Consider the following 23950-nt stretch of genomic DNA (forward strand, 5'->3'; position numbering starts at 1 on the left):
TTTTTGGAGGATGCTGGGCTGGAGAAGGATGGAGTACGGACGAACTAGGGTTTGCAAGGGCTATGGTTAGGTCTTCCTGGACCCTGCAGACCGTGCATGAACCACCTTCCCGTCTCCGTTCCGCTCTCCGCTGTGACTGTTTACCCTAACCGCTCCGCCGTTTCACCTGCTGGTAACTTCATGGTGTTCTGAGCCCGCATCACGACTAACGGCGTAACTGCGACGGAACATCCTCTACTGCTCGGGACGGCCTCACAACTGTCGTTTTCCCCCAGCTACTTTCCGTTTCGAGGTGTCTGCAGATCCTAGGTGCAGCTGGCAATGGAAGACATTGAAGCCGTCGATTACTCTGCGGACCCATTGGAAGGGGTCTCCATTTGGCGCACCCCCCTTGACGCATCTGGAGGTATGTACAGCTCGGATTATTCTGCTCCATTTCCGCCGTTTCCGTTCTCTGAACCGCATTCAGTTCCTCCTGTTATTCTCCCGGACGAACCGCCTTCCTGGCCCGCTCTTACCACTCCCCCGCACTCTCCGGCTAATCTAGGGTTTGTTTCGAGCGGTATCATCCCTAACCCTGGTTCTTTTCCCCTGGTTTCGAACTCTATCCCCCTTCATTACCACAACCCTTCCCTCCCAGGACCTTCCATTGGCATCCCTGTCTCTTTCGAGATCTCGCCTGGCAGTTTTACCGTTGTTCCTCCTCTCACTGGAGCACCATCGTCTTCTGACCCTCTTGGTCACCCCCTTCCGACTGGGCACCCGAATTTACAGTCGGAGAACCCGACTCTGCCTACTCATCCCCTTCGTCATCCCCCCCCCAGGGGCCCTAAGCGGAAATATAAGTGTTTTAAGTCCAGGGAGGAGGACGTATTTCTCCGGTTAGAAGAAGACATTCGTTGGGGTGAGACCATGGATTTTGCGGACCGTGTCTTGGTCGGTCGCATCCGTGGCCGTAGTTACTCGGCTGCACGATTGAAGCAGTGGGCAGCGGATGTTTGGGGTCACCATCTGGTTGATATCCCATTTGTGCAGACCTTCGTGCGGGGATGGTTCGCACTCCGATTCGCGCGTGCAGACCATACTAACTGGGTACTCTCATCATACTGGCATTTTGACCATGCACCGGTGCTCCTGAAAAGATGGACTCCTCTCTTCGACCCTGAGACGGAGCAAATTGGCATTGGACCAGTATGGATTCGGCTACCTGGTCTACCACTCCAGTACTGGTCAGAGGACATCTTTAAGAGGATTGGGAATGCTATCGGTGTTTATATGGGATATGATAAATCCTATCTGCAGACTGGAATGATGGCATACGCCAGGATTCTCATTAATCTGGACACGAGAGGGGGCCTTCTGGAACACATTACGATCCAATGGAGGGATACTGAACGCAGGCAGATCATCGACTATGAAGGAGTTCCATATAGATGTCGCCGATGCCACAAGGTGGGCCACCTATACAGAGACTGCCCACTTCTCCAGAAATCTGGTACATTCGGCTCTGAAGATGCAGCTCCTCAGCCGCGGGACACCCAACCTGAGAACCAGCCTGATCAGAACACTGAGGCACCGGTACCCCCTCCGATCGTGGAAGAACCTGAGAAAGCTGGAACTGATGGAGATGCTGGGGTACCCTCTGATCCGCAGCCGGTCCCGTCTGATCTGCAGACGACCATTGGACATGAGGATCTGACGTTTTCGGGTAAGTCACCTTACTTTTCTCTGTCCAATCCTACTTCATGTATGACTTTGGGCATATCTTCTCATTTATCTGCACCTGCATCCGGCATTTCATTATATCCTTCTTCTCCACTTGCGCCCCATCCCATACATAATCACTCGCATTCCTCTCTCTCTTGCACCATTCCACAGCCCTCACCGGTGGCTCCTCCATCCAGAATCTCTTCGTCGCTGGCCTCCCCCTCTCGTATCACATCTCCATCTCCGCCCCGCTACTCCCTCCGGCCCCGCTCTAAAGACCGAGGACCTGATGCTGTTGGATTTGATCTCAGTCAAACTCCATTTCATAAGGCCTCCAGGGGCAGACCCTCCCGTATATCCAAGGCTAGACACACTGCTGACTCTGAGGTCGCCCTGGGGCGACAGCAAACCATCATTCGGGCCCTTAGAGCAAGGAACGGCCCTGTTCCCATTCCCTAATGAAAATTTTGTCTTTCAACTGCCGGGGGTTTGCTAGTTCAACCAAAAAACTAGCCCTCAGGAGACTTCTCCTTACAGCACAGATGGACTTCGTTTTCCTTCAAGAGACTCTATGTCATGCTGACCCCCTCATTCGAACTCTCTCTGGCTGGCTTCCTTCCTGGACCTTCCATGCTTTGGATGCGTCTGGGAGATCAGGGGGTTTGGCAATTGGGGTCAATAATAAAGTTATGGAGATCAAGAACACTTTTGGAGGGAGAGGGTTTATTGGAATGGACATCTGCACTCATACAGCTGTTAATGACATCAGGATAATCAATGTATACGGTCCCTGTTCTGACCGAGCTAATTATTGGAGTAACCTTCTTACTTCGGAGCTGTTTCAGGCAGACAACATTATACTTGGAGGGGATCTTAACTTCTCTATTGGTTATAGTGAATCATGGGGACACTCTGCTCAAATCGACTCTCTTTCCGATACTATTTCCAGCTTACTGGAGGACCATCACTGGGTTGACATACCGTCTGCCAAGCTCCAATTCACATGGACCAATAACAGGAGTGGTGATCAGAGCCTTGCTAGGCGGCTAGATAGATTCCTCATTAAGGAAGCCCTAGTCAATGTACTTCCTAGAGTCCGGCAATGGGTTGGCACAGGGGGCATATCTGATCACCGTCCTATCTTCTTAGAAGCTGAAGATATTGCCCACAAGATTAAGAGCCCCTATAAGTTCAATGCAGCTTGGCTACAAGATCCCTCATTTATACAACTGGTGCATAACTTTTGGCGAACCAATGCTATCAGAGATGATGAGGATATCTCAGAGGGATTCGTGAGGAAACTCAAGGAACTTAAGCAACTCACCAAGAATTGGGCTCACCACAAGCGAATTCAGGATAATTTAATTCTCAGGGAAGCTGAAAAGGTCATTGCTGAATTTGAGGAATCCTCTGATGGGACTTACCCCTCAGCGGCTTGTAAGGAGAATTACATTGCCCTGATTGCTAAGCGCACTCAAATTCTGAAAGAAAGAGAAGAAGGATGGAGACTCAGAAGCAGAGCTATATGGCTCACTGAAGGAGATGCAAACACTAAATTTTATCATAAGTTTGCAAATGGGCGTAAAGTAATCAATACTATCTGGGAACTAAGGAATGCTCAAGGGGACTCTGTCACTTCACAACGGAACCTGACCAGATTAGCCACCGAACATTTCAGAGGCATCTATAGAGCACCTGCACAGGCAAATATCATGGAAATTATGAGAGTGGCCGAACTTTTTCCCAGATACATCGAGCAGGAAGATGCAGATGAACTGCAGAAGGAAGTGACGATGGCAGAATTAGAAGCTACATTGAAATGGTTCAAGAAAGACAAGAGTCCTGGACCTGACGGATGGACCATAGAATTCTATCTTGCATTCTTTGATCTCATGGGCCAAGACCTCCTGAATGTAGTTGAAGATAGCAGAAAAAGAGGTCGCATTTCCTCTGCCATTAAATCTACCTTCATAGCTCTTATTCCCAAGTCAAACGCCCCTTGCACTTTCGATGACTTCCGGCCTATATCACTCTGCAATTGCCTTTACAAGATCATTGCTAAAACCATTGCCAACCGGCTCAAGCCTATACTTTCTCAGCACATCTCTGCAGAACAGTTTGCATTCCTTCACCATCGCCAGATCCATGAGGCCATAGCTTCCGCTCAAGAACTGCTGCATACCATGCATATCAAAAAACAGAAAGGTATGATCCTTAAGGTTGATCTTTCCAAAGCATTTGATCGTACCAATTGGCTTTATCTGAGGCTGCTTCTTACTCATCTGGGCTTCCCCTATGAGTTCATCAAATGGACCATGAGCTGCATCACAGATGTCTCTTACAGTGTACTTCTGAATGGGGAAGCCTCCTCCTTCTTTACTTCTGAGAGAGGACTTAGACAGGGTTGCCCTCTCTCCCCCCTGTTGTTTTTACTCATCATGGAAGGGCTGAGTAGAATACTTTCTTCTGCTCGTGATAGACAAATACTTACTGGAATCAAGATTACAGATCATCTCATCCTCACACACCTTCTTTTTGTTGACGATATCCTTATCTTTCTTAATGGAGGCATTGGAGACTCTACCACCCTCCATAACTCATTTCATCTTTTTCAACTTGCTACTGGAATGATGATCAATGTACAGAAATCCTCCATCACCTCATATGGATGCTCTGTCAATGAAATTGCTTTTGCAAATCAGCGATTTCCTTATAATAACCTGACTCTGGCAGATGGTATTAAATATCTTGGCTTCCGATTGAAGCCTAATGGTTACAGGATCGCTGACTGGTTGTGGCTGATTGCCAAAGTGGAAAAGAGATTACAAGTTTGGTATCACCGTTATCTTTCCCGTGCAGGCAGGCTCATTCTTATCAAGGCAGTGATTGAGGCCACTCCAGTTTACTGGATGGCCCTGACTTGGATACCGAAGGGTATTCTCAACAGATTACAGCATATTTGTAGCAGGTTTCTTTGGAAGGGTCACCAGCCGGGTAGGATATTTGCATGGGTGAAATGGGACACTATTGCAAGACCTAAGCACTGGGGGGGATGGGGAATCAAGCGACTTGACCTCTTCTCTAGAGCTCTGGCTGCCAAACTTGGTTGGCAGCTACTCACCTCAGAAAGTCTATGGACCAAAGTTGCAAGCGCAAAATACATATGGCCTATGAATGTGATGGACTGGATATGTAGTGAACGAAGAGTGCATCATAACATATCTTCCATCTGGAAAGCTGTCATTGGTACCCTACCTTTACTCCGAGATAGTTTAACTTGGCGCATCAAGGCTGGAAATGCTGTTCGTATTGGCCTGGATCCCTGGGTTGGATGTGGAAATACTCACAGACTCTCTGCAGGCATCATCCAACACCTTAATGACAGGGGCATAACTCACATCATGCACATTGGGGATCAGGCCAACTCATCATTTCTTCATCAAGCTTGGACCAGTGCACAAGCACTTGACATTCCGGCGCAATGGCACGATGAATGGACTGTATTTACGGATGCACTATCACAAGCCCATATCAGACTTACAGATGGCCCCGACGAAATCATTTGGGCTTTTTCTAAACATGGATATTATACCCCGAAACTCGGCTATTTAAAGCTCATGGAGACTCACTTACCTCCCGTCATTCAGCCAACTTGGAGGTCATTATGGAAGCTCAAGTCTGCCCCGCGTACTAGACTGCTCTTGTGGAATATCATCTTCGACAAAGTACCCACAGGCACCAATTTGATGAAGCGCTCCTTCCACGGACCATTCCGGTGCCACCTCTGCCACCAGGACGAAGAAAGCACATTACATCTATTTCTGACCTGCAGGATTACTGTTCGCTTCTGGAATGACCTCATCTCTCATTTCTCGCATCTGAAACATTGGCATGGAAGCAGTATCATGGAAGCATGGGAAAACTGGAATACCGAACATTCGGGGAAAGCTATTAATTTACCGCCTCTTGCTTGCTGGGCTATCTGGATTGCCCGAAACCAGGCCATATTCAACCTGAAGGTCCCTCACTGGCAATCTATCCTTCTTCATACCATTGCAGAGTATAACTTAATCCCGAATGAAGAACATACTGGTCCTATCCGCATATTGAGACAACTGGACATTGACAAATCAAAACCTTGGGGTTTTTTTGATGGTTCAGCTCAGGAGGTGGGGTGTGGGGGAGGAGCTATTCTTCACCTTAATGAATCACACAGCTATAAGATACAAATCAATCTTGGCAGAGGAACCAATAACTTCTCTGAACTATGCACTGCAAAACACCTCATTCATTTTGCCATTCTTAAAAACTGTAGACATCTCCAGTTATTTGGTGATTCCAAAATTGTATGCAATTGGCTGTCTGGTGCATCACATTGTCATGCATTTACATTAAGGCACATTCTTGATGAGGCAAAGAGGCTGATAACTTCTTTTGACTCATTTACTTGTCTTCATATCTACAGGGAACAAAACACTGATGCTGACCATCTTTCCAAAGAGGCAGCGCACAGGCAAGGAGACAATTGGCTGATTCAGGAGGTGAGAGAAGGGTCTTTCTACCAGTATTACCATAGGCCCTTTGATGACCAGATGGAAATCGGGCGCTAAGGCCCATTTACAGTTTCATAATTTTGTAATTTTGCTGTAAATATTTATAGATCTATATGGCTCTCTGCGAAGAGCATCAGACACAAATTTTGTTATACTTTACAGTATCTTTTTTGGACAGCTCCCTGCGTGGAGAATGATGTTTATTTTTGATTAAACAGTTTACAGACAGAACTCGATAGGCACTGCTGCCTCTTCTTGAATGCTTCGGCATGTGCAAAATGTAATTTCTCAACTTAATAGAAATTACGACTTTTTCCCAGGGGAAAAAAAGATTATCAAAAAACCAAATTTTAAATAGCCCTCGAGACCAAAACTATATTAAGGCTTAAAAAAAACCTTAAGTATTAAATAATATGGGTTATTTAGTTTGAATCGGAGTTCTTAATTCCCAAAGGTCAAACCTTAACAAAATTCGACTCATCCCACTCCCTCGCATCGTAAATAAACAAAGTTTCAAAGGCTCAGGGTCCCTCTTCCAAATTCCATTGCAATTGTGATTAGACCGGACATGATGGGAAAATGTACATCCCAATTCATAAGTCCCCACATCCATGACAACCGCAAAAGGTTACAAAGAACTTAATTCTCATCCTTAACTGATTATGATTGCGATTGAGCCTGGACCCAATGGGAAAATAAACTTCACTTCATTAAAATCTTGCATCCGCGCAATCGCAAGAACCATTTCCCAAGTCCCGATACCTATCTCTTTTGCGATATACAATAAAGCCAAAACCTGATGGGATTGTAAAATTCATTCCATAAAAATTCTTGTGTTCGGAGCTATCGCAGTTACAAAAGGGTCCTTCCTCATTCCGATTTTGATTGCGATAAAGCCCCAAAATCAACGGGATTATAAAATTCATTCCATAAAAATCCCGCGTCCAGAACTATCGCAGTTACTAAAGGGTCTTATCTCATGCTGATGGTGATTGCGATAAAGCCCCAGACTCGATGGGACTATTAAATCCATTCCATAAATCCCCCACATCCAGAGATTTCATAGTTTCCAAAAGTCCATGCCCCACTACACACCGTCAATTACAATATGCGATATAACTAGACCCACCAGGATTATACAATGCAATTAAATTAAATATCGTGTCCGTGCAATCACAAAGCTCCAAAAGTCATGCCTTGTTTTAATTGCGATTGCGATGTCCTTCCTCATGTAGATTGTGATGTGACGTCATTGTCCACATCATACTCCATGTCATCACCACATCACCCGGAACATCGCATCATGACATCATTTGTGACATCACTTCCATGTTACCCCGTAATCACAAGTTTCGAAGGGACATGCCTTATAAAGAACCCAAACTAATTTGCATTTGCAATTAAGCCACCCAGACTCGACACGATATTTAAATGGATATGAATGATTTCTCATCCAGGCTTATCATAACTTTCATAACCCTTCCCATACCTTTGCCTCTGTTTTGGACCCCCCGAAGCTCAATTTTAAGTTTCTCATGGGGGTGTGCAGAAAGTGGGTTTCCCTTCTAAACCTTATCTCTACATGTCACTCCTTCATTCTTTCAGAATCGCCCCTTCAAAAAACCACTAAGCCTTCGGCTTGTTTTATGATCTGCGATAACACATCATTCGCCACATCATCCTCTGGGTGGATCTGCCACATCATCCTCCACTTCACTATGATGTAATCCCGCACTTCGCAATTGCAAATTTTAAAAGGACACAATTTATAAACAAGACATCCACCTTCCCAACGTCGATTGCGATATGTCTTAAGAAATCCCCCTTTTGAATTTTGTTTAGAATACTCCAGGCTTTAAAACGGTTGTGATTATTATAAGTTCTACCCCAGTCTAAAAGCAATTTTGAATTGCATTAAAACAGTAAAGCTCCAACTTTTCTTATCATAGGCATTACTCCTCATTCCTCTCCATGATGGTTGTATTTGGAAATTATTGCAACTCTATGTTTTTGCTTATTTCTTGCAAAAGTGATTTGTTTCAAATAAAACTCGCTTTTCAGTTTCATTTATTTCCAACTTATCGATTCTTGTTTTTCTTGTTCAGGTTCATGATAGAGGAAGAAAACTGTGCTGATAAGTGGCAGATCAGTTCAAACAGGCAAACAAACATGCAGAGAATTTGATGGGACACATGAAGCTGATGAAGAAAACAAATCACTTTCAGAGACTTCTACCAAAAAAATGTTTTCCTTTAAGCATTGTTGAAGGGATCTGTTTAAATTCGCTCAACACTTTGCATAATAGATTCAGTTGTTTTCTATTATTTAAGCTTACTTGTTGTATCAAATAGACGTCCTGAATTTTATGAAGAAAGGCTTACGAAATCTCGCACTATTGTACTTTCATACTTTTCTCAATAGAATGATTGGAACATTGTTTAGGAATTTTCATAAAGAATTTTGAGAAGTTGCATTACTGTACTCCTGGAATCATCTTTGTGGGAAGGAATAAACTACTGCTATTTCTTTTATGAGCTGAGAAAAGTACATCTGGTATTTCTATCTTTGTACCTCTGTTTTGTTCATGAATAAATAATGAATTTATCTTTTTCAAATTGCTTATTACATGTTATTTAAAGAACAATGTTACATGTATTCATTTCTAATCATGCTGCGATTGATATTTTTTAAATACATGTTCAACAATTTGCTTTGATATTCTGAATTCGATTTGAGTTATATACATTATTTTGATTAGCTATTTAATCAAAGTAATCATCTTGAAATATTTCATTTCCGTTGGTGTTTGAGTAATATATATTGTTATTTACTAAGGAAAACCATTATAGATTGCATCCAGATAACTGTTAGACAATCTTGGGTTATAGAGTAGATTAATTCATAGCTTTCCCATTTACTTCATTATTGCAAATACACCTATTTCATTTCACTATAAGAATTACACATCCATTCAATAACCTTTCGTTGGGAAACTGGTCCCATTATCCCCAATCAGAGCCACTACCTAAACGGAAAAGGAGATGTCTTAAGGTTTGGATCGTGTGGTTTTCCCCCTATGTTGAAGTAATGATTTCCGAGGCCTCAACACAAAGGTAGCCAGGGAAGGCATACTCATAGGTCCTATCTTTGTTGATAACCCCACAAGTTTCAAACCCTATCTCTTCTTCCTAAAGTTGCAGACCTACCAGATGGACAAGAAAACACTAACAATCAAATCATTCAAAGTACACACGCATATAAATAAGTCATATCAGAAGAATATCTATTACAAATCCACATTCGTAAAGATAAACAATGCAAACAGGAACAAAACATGATTTTGAGGAAAAAAGGGAACAAAACAGGAGTTTCTTTACTGAAATGATAACAAAAATAAGTGGTTAAGCTACAACCTTATCTTGGATGTTGGCAATGATGAAACCTTCCTCTGGATCCTTCTTACCCATGTCAATGAAGACCTCCTCTCAAATAGTGGTAGTATGCTGTGAGATAATGGAGATCAACATATATGCATGGAAACACAATTTTCTTGGAGACAAGGAAGTGTAGAGAGAACAGGATAATGTAAACCTGATTTGGGGATAATTTGGCAGAGTAAGGATGCAAATCATTAGGATTATTTTTAGGCCAACCCATAGGTTTTATTTATCCTGTCAAAACCTAGTTAATTCGGTTAGGCCACGAGCTTCGATAGGTGGGTTCCTAGTCTAACCCATAAATGCCACTCGAAAAATAGGTATTTTATATATATATTCCAAATTTAAAAAATCTTGCATGGGAAGCATTGAGAGGAACCACATACATATGTGTTTTTATAGTGGAAGAGTTATGTATACTTTTTGAAATTTTATTTTCTAAGATAAATATAGGTTTTCAAGGGGAAAGGGATCTGTTGAGGCCAATCAAGAGAATCTTATGAACATGAGCAAAAACAGATGCTATAACATACAATCACATATTTATACATCCAATATTAGTTGCAAAATAGTTAGAACTATCTAATTTGCTCTATTTATTCATCTAACTTACATGTTTAATCACCTAACTCCCATGAGGAGTGGATAGTTGACCCACTTGCATACTTGTCTTAGTTGACTATAAAATCTAGTTGAGAAAGTCAACTAGCCTCGACAATTATACCTAGACGCCTATGTATGATTGACATAACTTTCCATAAATCTTTAAACCATATTATATGAAATAGATTGGGAAAATATATTTTTGGAAGTTGAAATTCTTCCACCAAATGTTATGACACAAGATTCCTCTAATCACTTCTATTTTCCATGATCATATATGTAATAGTGTGCGTGATGTGATAACTTTGTGCAAAAAGGTGTCTTTGTTAAAAAAGATAATCTTAGGCCACCGGGATAACAAATGATTACCAAAAGTGGATTTTTTTGACATCCAGTCCTAATTCTCTAGTCTCTTATTATTTCTCAACAAATAAGATTTGTATTTTTTCTATTATAATGTGTGGTGCTCATTTGAATGAGAAATCTTCTTATGATGGAAGAAACATTTCTTCTTTCAATTTCTAATACATTGCATGAAATTGATGGTCCTTTATAGACTTGGCCGTGGAAAGGAAATAAGAATTTTGATTTAAATAATATTTTTAAAGATTTAAATGAGTGACTTTGAATTTAAACTAAAAAGCTTAGTAGAGTTTGATTTCTAAATCATAAGCTAAAATTTAAGATAACAACTATATATATTTACTAAAATTTCAAAAAATCTAATATGAATATGTTTTAATATATTTAATAAAATTTCCAAAAAAATCTAATATGAGTATGTTTTAATTTATATATATATATATATATATATATATATATATATAACTTCATAAAACTTCCAAAAAAAATCTAATGTGAATATGTTTATATATATATATATATATATATATATATATATATATAAAACTTCATAAAACTTGCAAGATGATCTGTGAATATGTTTTAATTTTTTTAAAGAATAATTTGTTTAATTCTTTTTAAAGAACAATTTGTTTATCTATCCAAAGAAAGGATGCAAAACCGAATACACTTCTACATAATTTTAAAACATGGAAATATATATCTTAATATAAATATGGTCTTGTAAACCCGAATTCCTCATTCTATTCCATTACTTCTAACCTAGTCAGAAAAGACATTCACTAAACAAAAAAAAAAAAAATTCCCAAATTTATTCCATTGCTTTTAACCTAGCTAGAAAAAGCATTCACGAAGAAAATATAATAGTAAGATCAACTCTATTTGGATTTCAAAGTCATTCAATCCCATTCTTACTATCCACATCTCGCACTTCATTTAAATCTTGCACTTCATTTATCTAATTTTATTTAAAAAAATAAAATATTAAGAGAATGTTGAGAGAAATAAATTAGTGATCAAGAACTAAATAAGTCATGTTAAGCATAATCTAAAATGTATCTAATATTTACAATAATTATTTTAATAATTAATAGTTTCTTAAGGGATGGTTATGCTTTTGTCATCTTGGTATCTTTGTTTGGTTTTTGTCAGTTTGATATCTTTATTTTCTTTTTCTTTTTCTTTTTTCTTTAGATAAATTTGAGTAGTTTGAATAAAAAAATTATATAAACTTTAAATTAATGTAATTATACTCCCGACTATCAAATATCTTCATTATATATTTTTTTACAATTATAAATTTATATTTGAATATATATTTTATAACCTATTTTTAAACATTAACCTTTTTCATAATAATATATCTCAAAATATGCACTTCTTTTAAAATTATTAGTTGATTCCCAAATATTACAAACACATTTCAACACTAATTCTCCCTTTTTGTTGTACGTAACTCCTAGCATGGGATACCTAGGTTCCCTTTTTTACTTCACATTTCTTATAATGAAAAGTGATATCATTTTTTTTATCATTTTTTTAATATTGATATTATCATTCATTTTTTGAATTAATTTATTATAAATGGCAAAAATAGATTTTAGAATATGTAATAAAATAGACCAGCTATTCAAAATATTTGATCATTACAAAAAGAAATAAGTTATGACTAAACTTGAGAGGTGAGAGGAACATGTTATATTGGGCCATCCTAAAAACCATCCATCAATAACCATGATATTGAATTTTGAATTAATAGACAAGGTTGCTTTTACCATCACTTTTGCCTACAAGTTAATTCATACTGCTCATTTTATTATGAAATTGAAAAAAAAAATGAGATCAGAAATGGCTACACCATATCTTTGAACCAGTTGTAATAAAATCAGTTTCCTCGTTGGATTGAAGGGAAGATGAAAATTAAATTCACCAAAAAGATCAATTTAGTAACCGTTTGACAAGTGTTTGTATGACCTAATGCTATTGGATATTATGAAGAGTTAAAATTCATAGTATAATTAAAAAGCACATGTAATGAATACTAGGTCCGTGAGCACCCTTTACGTTTGGATTCCCTTAGGGGTCGTTTGGCCATTAATAACCACAAGGACATGAATTTCAAAGTACCACAAAAAATTTAACACCTCACAATTATCCATGGTAAGTGGAATGCGCCTTCATGTGGGCACATTTGAATCTTGGGCTTTTTTAAAGGACCTCCCATCACTCATAGAGATCAATTTTTCATAATTGGGATCTTTATCATGGCCATTATACACTTTTATGAGGTTGGTTGTTTTTTTTTTATTTTTTATTTTTTATTATTATAATTTTTTCATATGTTTATATATATTTTATTTTAATATTTTAAATGTGAATTATGGTGAATAAGATTCACACTATTTTTTTTTCTTATAGAGTTGTTTATAGAATTGTTTATATCATTTGATCATTTTGTAAAATTTGATTTAATAAAATGTGATGGTAGTGTTTCAAGTGAACTACTCTATTTTAAAACAAATTTATGATTTAGATTTTCTTCTTAGAAGAAATATTTTATATTTTTAATTTAATTAATTTTTACTTTATCAAAATCGCTAAATTATTTTAATAGTTTTATATTTTAGGATGTTTTTTCTCATTTAATGAATTAAAGTATTATTAAATAAATATTATTAAATCTATTTTTATATGAGTGAAGGTAGCTCAAGAGAAAATGGGAAAATGACAAGTTGAATATATGAAACAAAGTGATCTCTACTAAAGGTGAAAAAGTCAAAAACAAATATATTTTGTATGTTTATTTGTTGATGGAAGAGAATGTTCTTATGAAAATAAGACAAAACATGACTTTTAAGGTACAATAATCTAGTAAAAAGGTCGGAGGCCAAGCAACTTCCTTCATCCAAACTAACTTTTGTCTCAATAAGAGGGTTTATTATGCTGCTCCATTTTCTATACATGATTTGGTAATATGTTCCATAGATAGCATAAAGGTCAACTGTGATAGAATAATTGAATTGATGGAGTATTCAAGCCATGTTATAGTTATTGATTGAAAGATAGTGACCAAAATAAATTAGTGAATCTGTGTGTGGAAATTAATTAATCATATATGGAATAGAAATAATGATGCAGGAGCATCCAGCTCTGAGGAGACAAAAGGTGGTTGACTGTCTCGAAAAGAAAACAAGAACAGGCCGAAGACTACATGTAATGCTAGACAGGTTATTAGACTTGTCGTTTTTGGTTTTTTTTATTATTTGTTTCATTTTCCAGAAGGCCGTTAGAGACCGTAGGATTACAGTTGTGAATTGTTTTAGTTTAGGAAATAATTAGCAGTTAGTTATCATTTTTGTAAAAAAAAACTGGCTAACAGTTGGACAAATTCTGGTTGAACAGTTCAACCGAAAACAGAAGCAGTTATGCTTTCCAAGTATTAAAAACAAAGTGAAAATAGTTAGAGAGAGAGAACCTCCGGTACGAAGAAACAAACAGTGAAACAGTCCTCTGTAATAAAACAAACAAATCATTTACCTTGCCAACTAATAGTCCATTGTTAATTATTTCATACGTATTTCATATTTCTTTCTATTGTGATTAAAATGCATTTGAAGCAATAAGACAACAAGCTGTAACAGGAGTCGAGAAGGGAAAAGTGTTGCTACAGGAAACCATTTCCAGCAAAGAAGGGAGAACCATTCAACAGTCACCGACGAACGACCAGGTAACAAAAATACGATGCCTTCATTCCATTTACAAGATAATACAAGTACAGAAAGCAAATGAGAAAAACAGTTTGATTTAATTAACCAGTTAACCACCGTCCATTACAAGCAAGAGCACACCAAAAGATTTTCTGAGCAGATAGCACTCGCCAAAAACAAATTTTCTTACAAACGAAGCCTCTTAAGCTAAATACAACAGAACAGGGCTATACGAGCCACAAAGGACAGGGAGGAGCACAACCCATCTACAACTCAGGTGACTGCAACTATAACGGAACAAGAACCAGGAACATCAGAACCCTTCATAAATTAACAACCGAATCATGGTCGGAAAGACCCTACCCGTTGTGTGAGACTGGGCGGGTTTCGAACTGCTCCCCGGAGATTGCAGAGAGAGCAAACCCTCGGCGGCCAGCCACCTTAAACAACCTGCAGACAGAGGTGGATGAGGGTTAGTGCAGAACTGGAATGAGAAAACGAGCTAATCCAACAAACGAAACAAGCCATAAAATACATTGGTTCTTACCTGTAGTTGATAAGGCGGCATTGCGAAACCGAACCCGACAACCAGAGCCTGAAGACAAGGAACGAGATTGTAAGAGTCTGAAACAGGCGCGAAAGTAGAGTATGGCATAGAACCAGTGCATACCTCGGAGGCAAGGTCGAACGAACCGAGCCAGAAGCGCGGAACTGGAGGGTACCCTGTCACAGTTACGAGCCAACAAGTTAACAGAGTCGAGAAACGAACCCATGTGACAGAAATTGTCCAGAGAAACAACAAATATACCATAGTACAGGGCCAAGAATTGATAGTGTTGTCGCCCTCATAGAAGCTCAACGCACAGAACAGAGGAAGCCCGGAGGCACCAACGAAGCTCAACGCACAGAACGGAGGAAGCCGGAGGCACCAACATACCTCGGCAGAGCAGAGTTCAACGCACAGAATAGAGGAGGCCCGCAGGCACCAACAAACCTCGACGGAGCAGAGCTAAGAGTCGAGCACAGTGAACAAACGAAAGTGACAATAAACGAGGGCAGGGTTTGTCAAAAGGCGGGAGCGGCCAGACCGAGAAGACCGACAGGTGGCATCCCATGACCGGTGAGGAGGGACAGCAATCAATACAAACAGATTGCAAATGAGTCCAAAATCCACGGAGGGTTTAATATCATCGCATATTAACATGACAACTAACCTAACCATAGGTTAATCACTGAAGGGTCGAGAGGGGCCTGTAACCTTGGCACGGTTGCCAACTACATTCACATTAAATTCCACACGATTGAAACAACCTACGCCACGTTGGAGGGCTGGGCCATCAAATAATAGTTGCATGTGGGTTTCTTTTATATATTATGATTTGAATAAAATAGAAGTGCACTGCAATCATGGAGGTACTAATGTTTTGTTATTTATCTATGTAGGTAATTGATGTTTTCAATTTATTAGCTTGAATATTAATTTTAGTATCTCATGATTTTTATAATGTAATTAACATTCCTTTGAATAATGTAGTAAGGTGATCATAGGAAAGGACCCTTGCCCCTAATAAAGGATATACTATCTGGCAGTTATTTAATTTTTAATATATATATATATATATATATATATATATATATATATATATATGCATATGCATTACTTATTTGTAGGCTTCCACCCCTAATATAAATGAGGATGTTGATGTTTATTTGATGAGGTCAACTCATTAGCCACTATTAGAAAGAAAATAAAAATGGCCAATAGATACTTTCTTATAATGATTGGATCTAATAACTCAAAGGAGGTTGTGTGTAAATGCAATACTTTGATCAATAAAATCAAACATATTCAAATATGCAATACCTATTAAGCTGATTAGTTTCTTTATTCATTTTGTCATTTCATAATACTCTTATAGTTGAACAAAAATTACCTTTCTTCTATAGGAATATTTGGGATCAATACATTAACCAACTCATGAGCCTAGAACTAGTAGTAGTCATGCACCTATGTCATCATGGTCCACCATCAATAACATATCAACCAAATTATTAACTTTCCATATGGTGGTCGCAATCCCTCAACTTGTCCCTTTTCCACTTGTTTCTCTTCCTCTATTTCCCCTACTTATAATGAAGCACCATGCAAAACCATGCACAAATAGTGAACATGTCCCTATTGTTGGTTCACTTATTTTCATTCTTGGATCAACATGTGTCCATATAACTAGGACACTATTTATTGACCTTTTGGAATATAAAAATATTGTCAGATTTAAGCAACAAAAATTATCTAATAATTATTAATACATTAATTATTTCTCATAATTTCTACTTCTGATAATATTGTTTGGTAGGAAATAATATGTTTCACTCTCCTAAATAAGAATGCAATATATATATTTTCAAGCCTTCTATTCATACAATATTTAATATTTAACCTTCTCATTTAGAAACCATTTATTCAAAGATATATTCAACCAAAGTAAAGTAATAGCTCTCGGTAGTAATTATTTGAAATATATGAAGAAAGCACATAAATTGAACTTGAAAAAAAACATGAAGTATAAGCATCCCTTAACTCTTAAGAAGGAGTGGAAGGCTCTAGCTAAAGACTCAAAGGAGAAGAAAATGAGAAAAGAAGGAAAGATACCACCAGATGGAGGAAGGAATATGTTATGTTTAATTGAAAACTATTTTTATTTATCTACAAAATAAAAGTGTAATATTTGTTCTAGTTGAAACTTTTCATGCAATGAAATATACTTCAAACTCTACCTAGACATGATGAGAAAAACAAAGCCAACATAAACTTGATCAAGGTGGTTACCTTAAATTAATGGAAAATATATGTACAAAATAGTTGAACTATTTAAGTCTAAAATATTTCAAAATTTATGTAATTGTGCCTAATAATTTAAGTTTGTGGTGTTATGTAATGTAGAGGGTAAGTACAACTCCTCACTCATTTAAGAATATGTCAGGATTGGGTTCAAGTTTAATTTTAAAGCATGCTTGAAAACCAAGAACGTAGGAGCAAATCATAAACTCCTCTGTTTAATGTCGAGGTAAACATTTAATTAATAAATTCTAAATGTCAAATATTTCTAAAATGCACACAAAGTTGATTATTGCCTATAAACTAAAGGTTTAATTTATTTTATGTAGAAGAACACTAATTGTAACTAATTGTAATCAGAATAGTGGTGGAAGCTAACTCCATGAAAATATTATGAGTGTAAAATCAAATGAATGATGGCTATTATGATTGAGCCGAGAGGCTCATTCTACAACCCAATATGATGTGTAACATTGTCCGTTCGTCATCAAAGCTGAAATTTTGCTATGTTGACCAAAGTTAAAAATTAAAAAATCTAAAAATTAAAAAAATTAAATAACTATACAAAACATTTTCTCATGTCCACCAAAATATTTTTTTTAAAAAAACTAAAAAATAAAAATAAAAATAAATAAATAACAATACAAAATATTTAAATAATGTTGGCTCATAAAAAAATTTGCATGTGAAGAAATTGGATCCCTCTCAACTCATATAAGATCTGTATTTAAGATGGATTTATGCTAGTTTATTTAATATTTAGTATATTTGTAAATATGTCTTGTTTCATGGGTAGGTTTTATGAATGAGGATGATAGGAGGCAATATGAAGAGATTTCCTAATTCATGCTAATTCACTAAGTAATTATTATTGAAATACTTATATTAAAATATTAAATATAACTTTTGATATTAATGAATTATAATTTATATATGAATAATCACTAGTCATATCATTATTCATTTTTTGGGGGGGAGATAGTCAATGCATATTTAGCTTAGTTTAGATATGCATTGCATTCTAGTAATTGGAATGAACATACAAAAGAAAAAATCCGTAAAAGAAGAGCATCCATACCACACAATGAGGTTTCTTAAAATAATAAATACATAAGAAATTATTGTAATCTAGTAAAGGATATGATGTGAACAAAATAAACCCTTTTTTTGTGACTGAGAAGAAATTTAGCAAGTTTGTGACAACTAGTAAAAACCTATGGAGGTCGTAAATTGGGTCGCAAATAAGGGAATTAGAACCTGAGCCTCTTGAGTTTCAACAATTTCACATATCTCAAATTACCAATTGAGCTACCCTCCCAAGCAATATGAACCTATTTTTAATATAATTTTGTTTTTCTATTTTTTTATGTATTAATTTCATGTTTTATAATATTAAGTTAGTTTTAATTATTTTGTGGTATATAGATTGAGTAATAAGAATTGAGCATGATGTGAGTGGGGAAGGGGATAAATGAGCTTCCATCTTCATATGGTTTCCTTATTCAATATAGAATAAATAATTCTTGAAACTAGTAAAACCGTAAAATGTTGAGTTAGTATTTTGGCATTTTCACTTTTTAATATCATGAATAGAGTTTCAAATATATATATATATATATATATATGCATTTTTGTAGTTATAACATTTGGTTTTTATGTTGGAGCATTGTTAACCTCGTGTTGTTTCTAAGTCTATAATTATCGACATTCCCCTTTAGTGTTTATTGTTTTTAGAATGACTTGTTTATTTTCCCTAAATATAAGTCCATTATATAAAATTATTATTCTATCATGATTACTTATAGGTTTTGGTGTTTTGTTACAAGTCTCAATGATGGAAAACCAAAGGTTGAGTTAGCTTCATTTTTAGCTTGTTGTTTTGACAACTAATTTTTTTCTTAATAGTACTTATATTTATTTTCATTTTCATTTAGTATTTTTTAAAAATATATATAGTATTAAAGAGATTCAACCACAATTATCTATATTTGAGAATATTTGGTTAATCATATTTGATTGTTCCATTCTTATCCTTCCTTAGATGTTATATATTATACTCATTCCTACATATTTGTTTTATCTAAAATATTAGTTTTAAACTCTCGTGAGGAAACGTACCGATGAGTATGCATAGAGAATGACCACATTTGAAATGCAAGTCATATAAAGCCCAACTTAATTATAGTTTTAATAATACATTTCTATTGAAAAATTTATTAGCTTTACAAGTCTACATTTATTGTTTAGTTATTAGTCCCTGCCATCTGGCATTCGGCAGGGACTATAGTAATCGTTCGCGACGGATATAGCATTAGTTTTTAGTCCCTGCCCAGTGTTATTCGGTGATTATCATAAGGTTTGCAAATGTGTTGTGCGGGGATGTGCCGAGATAGCCTAAGTTTCATTTCGAGCTGAGGCTTTGCCATCTTATTTGGCCTCTTCTCGAGGCGGAAGAGGCTCGAGCATAGCTTAAATTGCTTTTACGCCCGGTGCATTATCGCTAACCGTCAACGGTCTCGTGTTAATGTTAACATTAATTCGATTAATTTGTATTATCTGCAGAATTGTTTGCAGGGTATGCTAAGGTTTGGTGTTAACAGCTGTTGTGCATGCAGGGGCTGCAGCTGTGCAGCTGTGATCGCTAGATGTTTGCTAGATGTTTCTGTTTGAGGGTGCACGGGAGAGAGCAGGGTGCACAGAATGATCTCATACGGCCGGATGAGTCGAGCAAAGCAGTGCACGGCAACAATTGCTTTGAGGTTGAGCAGGACCCTCGGCGCTTGCTAGATTGCTTGCTATATGTTTGGTTGGGGGAGGTTCTCCAACGGACGGACTGCTCCCATCTTGCGGTGATATGGTGGTTCTTTTGATCTTGTATATTTTATTCCAACTGCGCCTAAGAATGATGATAATATGCCAGCAGTAGCGGAGCTTTCTCTTGATCGGAACTTGATCTGTTGATGAAAGAAGTTCCTTCCTGTATGTTTCTTCGTCAAAGATTATGGTTGCTAGGCAAAAAAATGGGAATGAATTGATTGAAGCTTATGAATAGAATCCTCCAGGCAAAGCCCTACCTACTGAGCAATTCTTAGTACCTTATTCCTTTTGTGGGCTAGCTCTGGTAGTATCTTTCTGTCTAGCTCACGAGAGTTTCTTTCAGGTATGGCGGCCTCTATGAACTACCCCTTTACTTTAGTTACTTTTTCACCTGCTAGAAGAACTACATCTGGTAGCGGAGCCCTGTATCTTCACCTTCTTTCAGACAGGATTTCATATTAGTGGAGTTGCTTGCTGCTTTTGAAATAGATCTTGCTAGGAATAAAAGGCTTATGAAAAACTTACCTAGAAGGCTTGATGACGACACTGATATCATGGAGGATTGTTAGGATTGCAAGATCTTCATGTAGTTAAGAAATCCCTCCTCTTTGACGGCAAGATCTTCATGTAGTTAAGAAATCCCTGCACAATAACACCATATTTTATGCGGTCAAATGTCAATTTGTCAATATCAATCTTACCTCATGTCAATAGGATGTTTAATCTTAAACGATTGCCATTAGAGAGTCCTGGATCTCTCTACTCTTCTCTGAAGGCATAGAATTTGTTGTCTAACAGCGCAAAGAAAGCCATTCACTTAAGCCATTCAAAGAAGCTGTTCACTCACTTCACATATAAGCCGTTCACAACATCACCTACCTACTCCCAAGTCATTAACTGCACGAAGCCATTCAAATAAGCCATTAACTCAAGTGGTTCACCCACTGCACACAGAAAGTGGTTCACCCGCTGCGCACAGAAGCCATTCATTCACTGCATGAATTGTGCAGGTAACGCAACACTTGGTATCCATGCGGTAGCATGAAGTCCAGCGGTCCAGCTGTGGCAACTTTTATATATTTATATATTCTAATTGTCATATTATTTTATTTAATAATTTTTTATATAACTTTTAATTATTCGTTTTTTCTTTTTATTACTAGCCTGTTTATTACCACGTCCAGTCTCTTTGCTAATCTAATTGAAATTCATAGCCTTCATTCAGGCCTCTCCAAAATATGTTGATGTCTAGAAACTACGTTACGTTTTCTCATTGTCTGACTTCTTGCATGGCTAGTTTTTCAGGGTTATCTGGTTGGAAATGGAATTATAGATGAAGCATTTGACAGCACACAAGTGCCTTGCCCTGCTGTGGTAAATTGCAATACACCCTACGTATTTGAAACCAGTTTTATTTGCAGTATAGCAAATTTGTATCGACTATTTTCTTTTAGGCTTTTGACAACTGACATATGCAATAAAAGAGGAGGGTTTCCTTCATATGTGTTGTATATTGTCTATGACAGAAAATGCAGCTGGTATTAAGTACCCAACCTTGAACCTTAAGGTCAAAACTCTTTGCTAATCTAATTGAAATTCATAGCCTTCATTCAGGCCTCTCCAAAATATGTTGATGACTAGAAACTACGTTACGTTTTCTCATTGTCTGGCTTCTTGCATGGCTAGTTTTTCAGGGTTATCTGGTTGGAAATGGAATTACAGATGAAGCATTTGACAGCACACAGGTGCCTTTTGCACATCGAAAGGGACTTATTTCAGATGAATTATACCAGGTGTGTACCTTGCAACAGCAAAATAAGATACCATAGAATCATAGGCACAATTTTTGTATTCTTCATACAAGGATGGTAGTTCTAAGGATGCCATTTGACTACTAGTCTAATATGGTATTATTTTACGAGTTGTTTACTGTTATGTTTAGAGAATTTAAATCAGTTGGCATTTCAGCAAGTGTTGAATATAGAACTTCTCCATACTTGTTGCTGCAGGCAGTAAAGGAGACTTGCAATGGTAGCTATTCATATTCCACCAATGCTTCTTGTCAATCTAAGATATTAGAAGTGTGGGAGGTAATGCTTGTAGTCCACTCGAGTCTCCTTTGCTAAATTCAGGACATTACATTATTCCTTGGAAAATTAGTCCTGATTTGGCATTTTGAAAAACAGGTTTTGAACGGAACCAACAGAGGCAATATTCTTGATCCGGTTTGTTACACACATAGCCTAGGTAGTCGATCAAGAATTCTAACCAAGAGGTACGAAAAATTAGAAATATTTGATCAGTTTCTTGGGTCAACGAGCAGAATCTCTAGTCATGGTTGTTTTACAAAATCCTCTGAGGACGGATGTCTGACAGTTCATCTACAACTTGGTTACCAGGATAGGCCATGCCCTGCTGTGGTAAATTGCAATACACGCTATGTATTTGAAACCAGTTTTATTTGCAGTATAGCAAATTTGTATCGACTATTTTCTTTTAGGATTTTGACAACTGACATATGCAATAAAAGACGAGGGTTTCCTTCGTATGTGTTGTATATGTCAATATATAAGGCCTTCCAACTGAACAACTAGGATTTGAAAAGGAAAATTATTAAATTCACATTTCTTTGGTTTGTTTTCTGGCGGAGGAGAATAGAGGTTTTGGATTTTGATTTTGTAAATTTAACTATTGGTATTCGACTTTCATACTGTAAAACAGGACAAATATTTACTTTCGGACATTTGGGCAAATAATCCCTATGTCAGAAAAGCAATTCATGCGCAATCGGTATCCACTTTAACCTTGTCCTAGCTAGTTAATTTTCTTCTCGTCTTTTTATCATGGCCAATTCAAATCATTAGTAAAAGAGTTTCAGACTTAAGCTTAGAAGGTCATAACACTGTCCAGGGTTATTACTTTAGGCTTTTGACAACTGACATATGCAATAAAAGAGGAGGGTTTCGTTCATATGTGTTGTATATTGTCTATGACAGAAAATGTAGCTGGTATTAAGTACCCAACCTTGAACCTTAAGGTCGACTTATTTCCTTATTGTAACGTTGATATGCTTTTGTGTAAAGTTACACATTTCATCCCCTTTTTCATAATTGCAGTTGTTATAATTGATCTTTTCTAATACATTCTACCTTTTTCATAATTGCAGTTGTTATACTTGATCTTTTCTAACACATTCTACTAACAGAATGGTTCATACTGCAAAACAGGACAAATATTCTCTTTCGTACATTTGGGCAAATAATCCCTATGTCAGAAAAGCAATTCATGCGCAATCGGTATCCACTTTAACCTTGTCCTAGCTAGTTAATTTTCTTCTCGTCCTTTTATCATGGCCAATTCAAATCATTAGTAAAAGAGTTTCAGAATTAAGCTTAGAAGGTCATAACACTGTCCAGGGTTATTATAAGATGTAGTTACATCAGATCCTCCTCTGTCAGAATCAAAGAGTCATATAAGATCCTTTAGCCAGGATCTTTCTTCAAACTCAAAAGCTAGCACTTGGGAAGAGTTGTTTTCTAATTCCCCTGTTTCGACTCTCTCTCTCAGGTATGCTTCTGTTTCTCAGTCTAATTCTCCTTTTGTTCTTCTATTTAGGCTAGGCCCGGTATAAATGTGTTGTCTTTATTCTTTCATTAATCTATCTTTCTGTTCCTTGGGTCCTCCTTCGGACAGTCCTTGAAGAAGAGGTTATTGTAAGCGGAAAGGATCTTTTGGAAAATCTGCTGACATTTTAGATGGCCATGAGTTTCCACCAATCTTTACTCTCCAGTTTGGCTTCCCCTCTTTTGCCATGAGAAGAACTTCAAGTGATGTTCATTTAGTCTCAAATGGGCAACACCCACAAGGGCCATTCCGAATGTATAGCCAAATGCAGAGGGTATCCCCACACCATTTCTGTGTCCT

The 23950-nt window shown here is 37.2% G+C and overlaps 1 protein-coding gene across 1 annotated transcript; it reads left to right on the forward strand.

Annotated features, from left to right (window-relative positions):
• The first annotated feature begins 21403 nt into the window (after nucleotides 1–21403).
• Nucleotides 21404–22895, forward strand: LOC149238059 (serine carboxypeptidase 1-like). The gene is made up of 5 exons (XM_089366913.1): nucleotides 21404–21593; nucleotides 21721–21819; nucleotides 22036–22116; nucleotides 22213–22446; nucleotides 22748–22895. Exons 1-5 carry the CDS (start codon nucleotides 21528–21530, stop codon nucleotides 22838–22840), a joined length of 573 nt encoding a protein of 190 aa, XP_089223039.1. The 5' UTR covers nucleotides 21404–21527; the 3' UTR covers nucleotides 22841–22895.
• Nucleotides 22896–23950: the final 1055 nt, after the last annotated feature.

This window comes from Pinus tabuliformis, chromosome 8 (assembly GCF_031772625.1).
Source record: "Pinus tabuliformis cultivar Carrire ecotype Pingquan chromosome 8, CPIR1, whole genome shotgun sequence".
Taxonomy (NCBI): domain Eukaryota; kingdom Viridiplantae; phylum Streptophyta; class Pinopsida; order Pinales; family Pinaceae; genus Pinus; species Pinus tabuliformis.

Excerpts from the sequence above, each read along its gene's own strand:
- LOC149238059 (XM_089366913.1), top strand. The coding sequence starts at position 21,528 with ATGTGTTGTATATTGTCTATGACAGAAAATGCAGCTGGTATTAAGTAC. Across the intron at positions 22,117-22,212 it reads AGATATTAGAAGTGTGGGAG|GTTTTGAACGGAACCAACAG; the intron begins GTAATGCTTGTA and ends TTTGAAAAACAG. Across the intron at positions 22,447-22,747 it reads ATAGGCCATGCCCTGCTGTG|GACAAATATTTACTTTCGGA; the intron begins GTAAATTGCAAT and ends ACTGTAAAACAG.